This window comes from Convolutriloba macropyga, chromosome 5 (assembly GCF_964194025.1).
Source record: "Convolutriloba macropyga chromosome 5, txConMacr16.3, whole genome shotgun sequence".
Lineage (NCBI taxonomy): Eukaryota > Metazoa > Xenacoelomorpha > Acoela > Convolutidae > Convolutriloba > Convolutriloba macropyga.
The window spans coordinates 9,479,904-9,492,399 of NC_134472.1; the positions used below are offsets into that span (position 1 = coordinate 9,479,904).

Sequence of the window (12,496 nt, forward strand, 5' to 3'; positions counted from 1 at the left end):
GAAATTAATTTCTCCGGATTTTAAAAAATAAGAATCCAATCAACATAACAATTCAACAATATCTTGATCGAGAGACCCGGAGAGGACAGAGAACGGGGCAACACATTCCACAAGATTCTGCCCTTCTAATTAACCACTTTACAACCTTCCAACAAAAAAAAGAAAAAAAATATAAACATTGTGTAATTTTCCTTTTTTGACACAGAAAAGGGTGCTTGTAGGTGTTTCCCCTGTAGCTACCGCCTCCCCCAACCTCCTGGCGAAACAATTACTGAATAAATTTCTTTATAAAAAAACTTGATGCTACGGGGATCTTGTAGCATTTTTTTCACAGAAAAGCCAACCCTATTTGGGTACTCCGTTAACATGTACGCATATTTATCTAAATATACGGTACAGTTAATGAACTTTGCCAGAAATAATAGAAACCATAATAATCGATGATTTCTCTGGACAATAATTATTTTTGCCTTAGATTATTTTGTATCATAAATTCATGTTAATTTGATTTAAAATGATATTTCTGGAGATATTACATTCAATAATTTATTTGAATAAAATTTGGCTTAATAAATTATTTATAGCTGAAACAATAACAGTTTTTGAAATAGGGAGAGATAAACCATAACTATTTACCACACTCCACCAGCCTTAAACTCCATTGAGTTTATGATATCTGCTTCAAAAGTGTTAACTTTTCTCCTCTTCGAGTTCCTGATCATCTGCTGACAAGTGGTCATCTGAGAGTCCACCTTCAACTTTTATAACAATATCCACTTCTGAAGAAGGAACCACATCAGATGCCACATTGGGTTCCATTGCAATCTGTTCAACTGTTGAGTCTAAGTTTTCACTAGCAGTTTTTTTCCTTTCATTCCGGGGTTTGTGAGCCCGACTTCTATGCAAATCATTTTCCTCGACGTCAGAAGTGATGAAGAAACAGCCTTTATATTCACAAATGTAATGCTCTTTACAAAAGCCGTGCACTAATTCTCTGTGTTTCATTATATCATCGAAAGAGTAACGCTCACTACCGTTGCACACCTTGCATACCATAGTAGTCTGGATATATTTCGGGGCGGCAACTTCGTGATTGTTCGTCAGATGGGCAAATCTTTCTAATGAATTCACGAAATTTAGTTTCCTTTTTTTCTTGGAACAAATTTTGCATGTTTCAAGATGCAACTTGATGGAAAGTCCAGTCGGTATAGAGAGGTCAAAATTGCATTTTCTACATTGGGCTCGTGCTTTCATATCAACGTTGAAATAATGACGGGACTCGACTCGCGTTCTGTTCTCAGTATAAGAGAACCAATCAAAGTCGGTCGTGTTCAAAAATTGTCGGCAAAACGATCTATTTTGCGTTTGGTTCTGATGAGGTACACGATGATTCAGCGTCGAACATTCAAGATTTGCGCAGAACAAGTGCGGAAACTGCTTATGAACCACTTCAACGTGCAAAACCAAATCTTGCGCTGATTGCGTTTCAAAAATTCTCTCTTCATCACATAACAAGCATTTATACGGCACGTCTTCGGTTTTGCTTTCAAGCATATGTTCAGTTTCGTAATGTGAGTCCAACTCGTATTTGTGGAGGAACCACATATTGGGGCAAATATTGCATTTATTTCGAACATCTGGAGCATTATTATGAAAAAATTTACAAATCACGCAAACATAAACCAAGCCAAATTTTCTGACAGCCTCAGCATAAGTGTTTTTACCAACTTCAACTCTCCGGAGAGCCGGCAGTGATTCGATCGTTTGTACCTGAACACTTTTTCTTATTGTCATATCGTTGAAATCGGTTTGGGAAAATCTGTTTACAGACATCGCATAGGTATTAGTAGCAACGCTTCTGTTGACCTTACCCAGACTGTTTTTCGTCTCTTCAAAAGTTTGAACTGTACACACTAGTCGATTTTTCTGAGTAGCTATTTTAGTGTTCACGCGGTTTTTTGAATTCTTTTTCTTCTTAGGGTACACTAATCCGCCATAATATTTTCTGTTGGCTTTACCAATCGCAATTGACTCGGCAGAACTTTTACTACTCGGGGTACTAACTACGGGTGATCTTTTTTCTGTAACGACAGCGGAAACGTTGATGTTCAACGAAGGCTGCTGATTAACAAGCTGAATATTTGGAGGTGCCATTCCTCCGATCGAAGGCGGCATATTGCGTGATGGCAACCAGTTTGAACCAAAATTCCTCCAGAACTCGAGTGGTGCTCTAATTGATGATGTTGGAGTGATACTAGGCGGCGCGTTTTCGGGCGTAAGCCACTCGAAACTTTCCGCTGATGTCGCGGGAGGCGGCTGTGTAGGCGGAAACGACGGAGGTGGAAAAGGTATGATAGTTTGAATAGGTGGAACTCGAATATTAAATGGCGGCAATATTTGCTGGGGACTAACAGTGGTGGCATTCTCATTATTAATGGAAGTTCATTATTAATGGAAGTTCATTATTAATGAAGTTCATTATTAATGGAATCTTTCTGGAGAAATTGAGCACTCTGGGAACAACTATGATTGATTGAGGAAAATTTTGTAGGAAATACGAAAGGACAATCTTCGCTTTTCGCACAAATCCAATGCGATTCGCATCTTTTATGAACCAATGAGTAATGGTTAATCAAAAGACGAGGATTTTGAAAACTTCTCTCACATTTCATGCAAACAAACTCTCCGAACACCTTACAAGCATGTTTTTGGACCATATGTGATATAAAATCAATTACACAGATAAAATTGGGCATTTTACAGAACACACAGCTATATAGGAAACTTATGTCGAAAATAAAATCGCAGTTAAAGCAGCATTTCTTCTGATTAGAACCACCAAACGGGTGTCGCAAATGACAAATTGTGTCGCTCCCTTCTATATGTTTGCCCACTTTTTCCAGTGAATCAGAGAGCAAAAGACAGTCAAGCGATGCCCCGCATAGATAGTGGCGATTGCATAACTCATGATTAAATTTCCTGTGGTATAAAAACCCATTTATGCTAGTTTGCCTAACTTCGCAAAAAGAGCAATTGAGATTGACAGCTCGTGGCGTTTTCTTATGTTCGTTCCAAACATGGACGACTAATTCATCAACGGATATAAACGGATCCGAATCATCTTTGCAAAAAGTGCATAAAACTAGCGTTTCTACTTTCATTATCAACCTGCACGTTTTGCATGCCTTCCACTCCGGGTCAGTGACGTCATGTAGTTCAATGGTCGAAACATCAAACTGATCACATTTGTCAACGTCATCAGCTTCATTCGGCTCGCGCAAAGCTACTTCGGAAGATGATCTAACTTTTGAGATCTGATCTTCTTTCTCAGATTCTACAATACTAATTTGGATTGGTTCACGGAGATTTTCAACTGAGGAGATTGAAGTTGACTTTGACTTTGGTTCAGTTTCACAGGTTGTACCTTGAAGTTCACCGTGGAACATCTTCATATGGAATTCCAACTCGCCACTCGGAATGTGATCGCGGCAAATTCTGCACTGATGTTTTTCGACAATATGGTCTTGAAGGGCTTTTGGATTATTTTCTACAATTAGTTGGCTACAACCTTCAGGACATTCAATGTGATTGAATTGGCACACATGAGACTCTTGAAGGTGGGCTGCTATGATTACAGAATCATTTTCGAATTCGCTATCGCAATATGGGCACACAATGACATCAGCAGAACTGCTCACGTAGTCATGTGCCGTAACCTGTAATCAAAATATCCCAGTAAAACAGACTGTGATTAAAAGCTTAAATCCTCCTGCCTCACTGTCTGCTTTTAATCTAACTTCCGGTCACAATTCTGTTTTACGTTACTTTAAAATACGATCTTTGCTGGAACATTTATAGGGTTGAAAATTTAAATTAACGTAGAAAAAACATACCCGGCAGATTGCCGGAAAATAGCCGCCGTTGATTCCAAAAACTCTATTGAAAGAAAAGAAAATATCAACAAAAATTGATTTTTGTATTAAAACATTTTTAAGTGCGATTAATTTTGATGTCATTTCGTAATTGAACATACTCCTGTCTCTCAGTGAGAGGCTACAGGGTCTAGTATCAAACCCAATAAGCATAATAGATAGTAACTAAACTTATGAGAACAAAGTTCAAGTGCCGGGCATCTAAAAATGGGCTTTATGGGTTTATCCCGTTTCTATTTCTGACTTTGATTTTTTTATACTGACTCTCTTCATTTTGAATTGCGTTGCTGAAAAGCTGCTGTTTAAAAGGACTTTGAGCAGAATAACAGAAGAGTGAAACTAGCCTAAAGAAGACAAAAAGATTTCACGCAAAATTTCGAAAAAGCGGCAAAATGGGTAAAGCGAAAAAAAGTTCGACGAAGTAAAAAAAACATAGCAGGACAAGTCCTGACGTACAATTCAAAGAATTTTCATTGACTAAACAGAAAACTAGACCTAGACCGGACTATGAATGGATTGGAAAAACCATTTAGAAAAAAATCCGATCCAAAAAATCGAAAAAACAGAAAAAAATCAAAGCGAAATTGCCGCATGTGAACAAAAAAAAACCACCAGCGGGAAAGCGAATTTTTGTTCAAACACCGTTTTATCACTCTACTTTAAATTTAGAGCGAAAAAATTTCACGCCGCAAAACCACTGGCTTTTTCGCTCCACTTCCTGTTTCGGCGTGACCAAAATCACTACTCCAATTTGACTTCAAAAATCATGAAAATGTGTGAACAGATCTTAAAAAAAAGACAGCGCCCCAATACAATTCAAATTCTTTGAATTGTAAAAAATAGGAGCGCTATAATAGCCGACTGAGAAGATGAGGGCGGCTATTAATAAGATAAAATTTGATGACACAAGTAACAAGAGGGCTCGCCTGGTGCTTTGCGTTGCACAGAAAGTTCCGACAGTAACCTCGGCTGACATGATACCAGGATCAGCTCAGAAGCTACAAATTTTTTAAAAATAATTTCAAAAATATCGCTTTCAATTCCTAACGCAAATCAAAGAAGAAACGTCAAATGAATTTTTTTAAACGCTTGTTTTCCTACAGTTTTGAACAACAAAAATGGCAAAAAACCGCAACAAAATGGCAAAAAACCGGAACTATTAATAATGCTGTCTCACTAATGACAATAAAATCCAACAAACAATGGAGAGACGCTAAACATTCTTTTCAAAATATCTGATATAAAAACAAGTATGTAATTAATTTCGCCAGATCAGAGGACTGTGAGTTGCGCCATGAACTTTTTATTGTGTTTCGATTATTTTGTAGCATTTAGGCTATTTTAATAGTTTTCGGCTATTTTTAGGGCATTTACTGGAAAATGAACAGACGAATATTGCTCGTAGAAGTTTGGGATACCAATTTATTACGTTTGAGTTGGTATTGAGCAGTTTCTATTAAAAAATTGCTATTAGTCAATTATTTAATTTTCGGTCATTTTCTTTAGAAATAGAACTTGTAAGCGTATTATAGCATGCCTAAAGTTGAGCTTGTTTTTATTCCGTTTGTAATTGTATTGTATTATATCAAGACGTAATTGAATTTCACAATTTTTAGAACTCAATTTTTAAGTTAATCTATTTTTTTTAATTATTACACTGAAGATTTTTATTAGTTCTTCATTAAACATTAGTGTATGCCATTAGTGTATGTCCTCAAACAGTCCGTTCCTACTATTCCTTATTATTGCTAATATATGTTATCAAAGAGATAATGCACCGGCACCAAAACTAGTATTGTCCCTTCTAACACCTTTGTCGCTTAGACTTACCTTATGATAGAAAAACCTAGTCGGATATAACTAATTAACCAAATTCAGGGGTGACTCAACAAAGAGTGGATAAACAAGGGGTTTGTGCATTATCCATCATTTAACGTATATAGATGTCAAACATTCGACGAAAACGCTTGAGAAGTACTAGAAACTATGAATAAGATGTCCATAAAGTTTTCTTCTGTTAGTTCTCTGAATACCAGAAAAGCTGGCTCCAGACTATTTTTACAATTTTATTTTTAGGCAACTGGAATAACTTACAGGATTCCTATTTTCGCTATCGCTTTTGTTCAATTTAGACTGATTTGCTGATCATTTGATTAGAAGAACAGCTTCTGATACTAAAAACGCCATGTATTAGCGCATACACTAAACAACAAATCGTTACAACAGTCTAACAGGAAAGAACAATTCTCATTCCATTTTTCTCAAAAAAGTGCAGCCAAATTTATACGATCCAAATACTTTCATCATACGGCCATCGTAAAATCCTGAACACTAAGGTAGTTCAAATAGCAACAAATAGTTTAGTAAAAAACAATGAGACAAATTAAATGACAGATGACGTTTGCCAAAAATCAGTTTTCACTAATGACATTGGAAAGAAGGGAGCCGAAGTCATTAGGGCTCCCAAATGGAAATTGGTTGGTTAAGATATAACAAATTATACTTAGGACCGATTCTTTAAAAAAACGGCCCAGAGATCAAAAACCAATGCATAAAACAATCAAAAATACATAAACACTTTTTGAAAACAAATGGATTCCCAGCCAATGCAAAACTGAGTCGAAAAATAGAATTATTAAAGAAAATTAAACAGGCCGCAAACGATACATTTCTTTAGTCAGACTAAGCTAAAGAACAACAAAAAAACAATTCACGAAATCCAAAAACTGATCTTTTTTTGTGAAAAGTAATGTCAAGTCGGTAAGACCTGCAGAAGTTTTTGATAACAGTTTATTACGTTTTTGTGGGTATTGTGCTGTGCTGTTTGATACCGATAGGAACGAAGATTTGAAAATGACGTGTTAGAGAGCCAATGATATCTACCATTGCTTAGAAAAAATGGCAAAACAGCTAAATAACGATGACAAGAACCAAAATTCAAAAAATCCCCAAACTTTTCGACAATCATTGAAACTACAAAAAAAAATCGAAATAAGAAACAGAGACAATAGAACAACAAAAACAACTACAAGAATGGAAAAAAACTCTAATATTTTTTGAAAAGTAATGTTAAAGTCATTAAAAACATTAGATTTCAAATTACATCAGGAAGGAAACTCAAAAACTTTTCATTGGGAGCCAATGATTAATTTGCGGAATCAAAACACCACGCATACACAATTTTTTTTTTGCATAAAAACCAAAAAAAAAGATCATATTGCCGCAAATGAAGACATTATTTTTCTCAAAAACCAAAATTTTCTTCATACACTGTTCTTTAGCAGCACTGTAGAAGCAGAGTGAAAAAATTCAAGCCTAGAGAGTACTCGCTTCTTGATCCTTTGACTAACCTTGAGAGACCGACATGATTCTCCAATTTGACTTCCTAACATGTACTTGAAAAAAGAAGAGATCTTAAAAAAAAACACCACCACAATGCAACTCAATTTCCCTAAATTTTAAAATGCCCACAATTAAAGACCACTGAGACATTTAGGATGACCAAAAAAAACTGAAACAACTTTTGGAAAAACTTCAGCAGGAGAAAAAAATTGTGAAATGGCTCACTAAAATTATCTACCTCTCCCCAACCCCAAGAGTTATCATCGGTATCACTAATATAACTACTGGTAAAAAAATCTAAATCGCTCAAGAAAAACTCAAAGTTAGGTGGTTGAAATCTACATTTCAAGAGCTTTATTATAATATGCTTTTATGTAGTGTATGCATTTGTGAGGGCGCATGAGTGTGAGTGCGTGATCGTAGCAGCCAAATGTACAAGATAAAATATAACATCGGATAAGCTAATTATTCGAACTGCTTTGGGAAAAAAGAGAGATTTTGCAGTCTCAGCTGATTCTTTACTGCCATTTTTTCCGGGAAACTGTTATCTTGTGGTCCATAAATTTGAACAACGCAACAAAATGGCAAAAAACCGGAACTATTAATAATGCTGTCTCACTAATGACAATAAAATCCAAGAAACATTGGAGAGACGCTAAACATTCTTTTCAAAATATCTGATATAAAAACAAGTATGTAATTAATTTCGCCAGATCAGAGGACTGTGAGTTGCGCCATGAACTTTTTATTGTGTTTCGATTATTTTGTAGCATTTAGGCTATTTTAATAGTTTTCGGCTATTTTTAGGGCATTTACTGGAAAATGAACAGACGAATATTGCTCGTAGAAGTTTTGGATACCAATTTATTACGTTTGAGTTGGTATTGAGCAGTTTCTATTAAAAAATGGCTATTAGTCAATTATTTAATTTTCGGTCATTTTCTTTAGAAATAGAACTTGTAAGCGTATTATAGCATGCCTAAAGTTGAGCTTGTTTTTATTCCGTTTGTAATTGTATTGTATTATATCAAGACGTAATTGAATTTCACAATTTTTAGAACTCAATTTTTAAGTTGATCTATTTTTTTTAATTATTACACTGAAGATTTTTATTAGTTCTTCATTAAACATTAGTGTATGCCATTAGTGTATGTCCTCAAACAGTCCGTTCCTACTATTCCTTATTATTGCTAATATATGTTATCAAAGAGATAATGCACCGGCACCAAAACTAGTATTGTCCCTTCTAACACCTTTGTCGCTTAGACTTACCTTATGATAGAAAAACCTAGTCGGATATAACTAATTAACCAAATTCAGGGGTGACTCAACAAAGAGTGGATAAACAAGGGGTTTGTGCATTATCCATCATTTAACGTATATAGATGTCAAACATTCGACGAAAACGCTTGAGAAGTACTAGAAACTATGAATAAGATGTCCATAAAGTTTTCTTCTGTTAGTTCTCTGAATACCAGAAAAGCTGGCTCCAGACTATTTTTACAATTTTATTTTTAGGCAACTGGAATAACTTACAGGATTCCTATTTTCGCTATCGCTTTTGTTCAATTTAGACTGATTTGATGATCATTTGATTAGAAGAACAGCTTCTGATACTAAAAACGCCATGTATTAGCGCATACACTAAACAACAAATCGTTACAACAGTCTAACAGGAAAGAACAATTCTCATTCCATTTTTCTCAAAAAAGTGCAGCCAAATTTATACGATCCAAATACTTTCATCATACGGCCATCGTAAAATCCTGAACACTAAGGTAGTTCAAATAGCAACAAATAGTTTAGTAAAAACAATGAGACAAATTAAATGACAGATGACGTTTGCCAAAAATCAGTTTTCACTAATGACATTGGAAAGAAGGGAGCCGAAGTCATTAGGGCTCCCAAATGGAAATTGGTTGGTTAAGATATAACAAATTATACTTAGGACCGATTCTTTAAAAAAACGGCCCAGAGATCAAAAACCAATGCATAAAACAATCAAAAATACATAAACACTTTTTGAAAACAAATGGATTCCCAGCCAATGCAAAACTGAGTCGAAAAATAGAATTATTAAAGAAAATTAAACAGGCCGCAAACGATACATTTCTTTAGTCAGACTAAGCTAAAGAACAACAAAAAACAATTCACGAAATCCAAAAACTGATCTTTTTTTGTGAAAAGTAATGTCAAGTCGGTAAGACCTGCAGAAGTTTTTGATAACAGTTTATTACGTTTTTGTGGGTATTGTGCTGTTTGATACCGATAGGAACAAAGATTTGAAAATGACGTGTTAGAGAGCCAATGGTATCTACAATTGCTTAGGAAAAATGGCAAAACAGCTAAATAACGATGACAAGAACCAAAATTCAAAAAATCCCCAAACTTTTCGACAATCATTGAAACTACAAAAAAAATCGAAATAAGAAACAGAGACAATAGAACAACAAAAACAACTACAAGAATGGAAAAAAACTAATATTTTTTGAAAAGTAATGTTAAAGTCATTAAAAACATTAGATTTCAAATTACATCAAGAAGGAAACTCAAAAACTTTTCATTGGGAGCCAATGATTACTTTGCGGAATCAAAACAACACGCACACACAATTTTTTTTTGCATAAAAACCAAAAAACAAAAAAAAAGATCATATTGCCGCAAATGAAGACATTATTTTTCTCAAAAACCAAAATTTTCTTCATACACTGTTCTTTAGCAGCACTGTAGAAGCAGAGTGAAAAAATTCAAGCCTGGAGAGTACTCGCTTCTCGATCCTTTGACTAACCTTGAGAGACTGAAATGATTCTCCAATTTGACTTCGTAACATGTACTTGAAAAAAGAAGAGATCTTAAAAAAACACCACCACAATGCAACTCAATTTCTCTAAATTTTAAAATGCCCACAATTAAAGACCACTGAGACATTTAGGATGACCAAAAAGAACTGAAAGAACTTTTGGAAAACCTTCAGCAGGAGAAAATTGTGAAATGGCTCACTAAAATTATCTACCTCTCCCCAACCCCAAGAGTTATCATCGGTATCACTAATATAACTACTGGTAAAAAAAATCTAAATCGCTCAAGAAAAACTCAAAGTTAGGTGGTTGAAATCTACATTTCAAGAACTTTATTATAATATGCTTTTATGTAGTGCATCATGCATTTGTGAGGGCGCATAAGTGTGAGTGCGTGATAGTAGCAGCCAAATGTACAAGATAAAATATAACATCGGATAAGCTAATTATTCGAACTGCTTTGGGAAAAAAGAGAGATTTTGCAGTCTCAGCTGATTCTCTACTGCCATTTTTTCCGGGAAATTGTTATCTTGTGGTCCATAAATTTGAACAACGCAACAAAATGGCAAAAAAATCGGAACTATTAATAATGCTGTCTCACTATTGACAACAAAATCCAAGAAACAATGGAGAGACGCTAAACATTCTTCTCAAAATATCTGATAGAAAAACAAGTATGTAATTAATTTCGCCAGATCAGAGGACTGTGGGTTGCGCCATGAACTTTTTATTGTGTTTCGATTAATTTGTAGCATTTAGGCTATTTTAATAGTTTTCGGCTATTTTTAGGGCATTTACTGGAAAACGAACAGACGAATATTGCTCGTAGAAGTTTTGGATACCAATTTATTACGTTTGAGTTGGTATTGAGCAGTTTCTATTAAAAAATGGCTATTAGTCAATATTTAATTTTCGGTCATTTTCTTTAGAAATAGAACTTGTAAGCGTATTATAGCATGCCTAATGTTGAGCTTGTTTGTATTCCGTTTGTATTTGTATTGTATTATATTAAGACGTAATTGAGTTTCACAATTTTTAGAACTCAATTTTTAAGTTAATCTATTTTTTTAATTATTACACTTAAGATTTTTATTAGTTCTTCATTAAACATTAGTGTATGCCAGGTTTATCTCTGTACTTCAAGTTGATTGCAGAATTCTTTGGGCTATTTTTTCTGCGCTGTACAGATTTTTGTTACATTTCACCAATTTATTGTGACTGCTCTGGGCTAGCTTAAATTTTCGCTAAGTCTACTCAATCTGCGTTTGTATTAATGCTAGTCTCTTTGCTTGTAACAATCTCAACAGGCGACATGGGTATCGATCTCGGCTATTTTTAATTATATTTGCTGCGTATGTTGCCCTTTTTGTTATGAAATTATTTGGGTTGGAACAGTTCTGGGCTTTTCACAGCAGAACTCAAATCGTATTGTTTAATAGCCGGTCAGTTAAAAAAAACAGGTTCAACGTTCAGTATTCGAATAGCGAAAATCGCAACAGAAAATCACATATTTCGCATAGCTGAACGGCAAATCTAGGCTTATTAGCAAAAGGGAGCAAAAAATATATTAACCTGATGCGCAAAGAGAAACATTTCAACTGTAAACGTCATTTCGCACTGATCACATTCGTGTTTTCCTCGAGGGTAGGACAACGCACAATGCGCACAATTGAAGTGATTTACTTTATCCGATTTCGTTTTATAGTTCGACAGCAATGCAAGAGATATCGCTTTTTCTGTCGAAAGGCCCGTCCATTTTTTGTCTTCTATTAATTTGGCAACATACTGCTGACTGATATAATAAAACACTTCTTTCGTAACAATTTCTGTCTCAACTTTCTCTTTGAGAAGGTTTAAAAGGTATCCAATTCGCTTTTCAGAAGTTATAGATGTTTCATTCAGACATCGGTCGTAGGTTTCTTTGTCAAGAAACTCAGGTATTTTTGCCTTTTTGGTAGCCAAGAACTCCGAGTTGTTAACGTCAATTATAACATGAGCAGAGCTGTCTTGATATCCTGATGAACGTTGAGATAAATTCTGAGCTGCTTCAATTGGGTCATTCCGTTGAATATGGTCTGCAACTCTGTCTTGATGCAAAAGCTGGTCAATTGGATAAAGTCTTTTGCGGCCTCCAGGACTGCAATCCCCCATCATTGAATCATTCAAAAACCTTAAAACAAAGATTTGATCTCAGGTGAACAACAATTTGATCCGATTCCGGAACAGAACACATTCCAAGATATATCCGTGGAACTAACATATTTTAACTCCAAGAAAAGAAAAAACCTACAAAACACATGTGGACCTAATATAAAAAAAGAGTATTTAGAACTTCATAAAATACTAAGCTTACAAAAAATTGTTTTAGGTTCAGAATAACTAACTCTAATAACTCTAACTTTTTATTCATCAATTAATAATTAG

The 12,496-nt window shown here is 34.9% G+C and overlaps 1 protein-coding gene across 1 annotated transcript; it reads right to left on the reverse strand.

Moving 5' to 3' along the window:
* Positions 1-2,453: 2,453 nt before the first annotated feature.
* Positions 2,454-12,238, reverse strand: LOC142339114 (uncharacterized). The gene is made up of 2 exons (XM_075388854.1): positions 11,645-12,238; positions 2,454-3,716 (listed from the first exon to the last, which is right to left on the reverse strand). The coding sequence occupies exons 1-2, from the start codon at positions 12,224-12,226 to the stop codon at positions 2,466-2,468; spliced, it is 1,833 nt and encodes a 610-aa protein (XP_075244969.1). The 5' UTR covers positions 12,227-12,238; the 3' UTR covers positions 2,454-2,465.
* Positions 12,239-12,496: the final 258 nt, after the last annotated feature.

Coding starts and splice junctions, on each gene's coding strand:
- LOC142339114 (XM_075388854.1), bottom strand. CDS start 12,226: ATGATGGGGGATTGCAGTCCTGGAGGCCGCAAAAGACTTTATCCAATT. Junction 3,717..11,644: donor TGTTTCTCTTTGCGCATCAG/GTTAATATATTT, acceptor TTTTGATTACAG/GTTACGGCACATGACTACGT.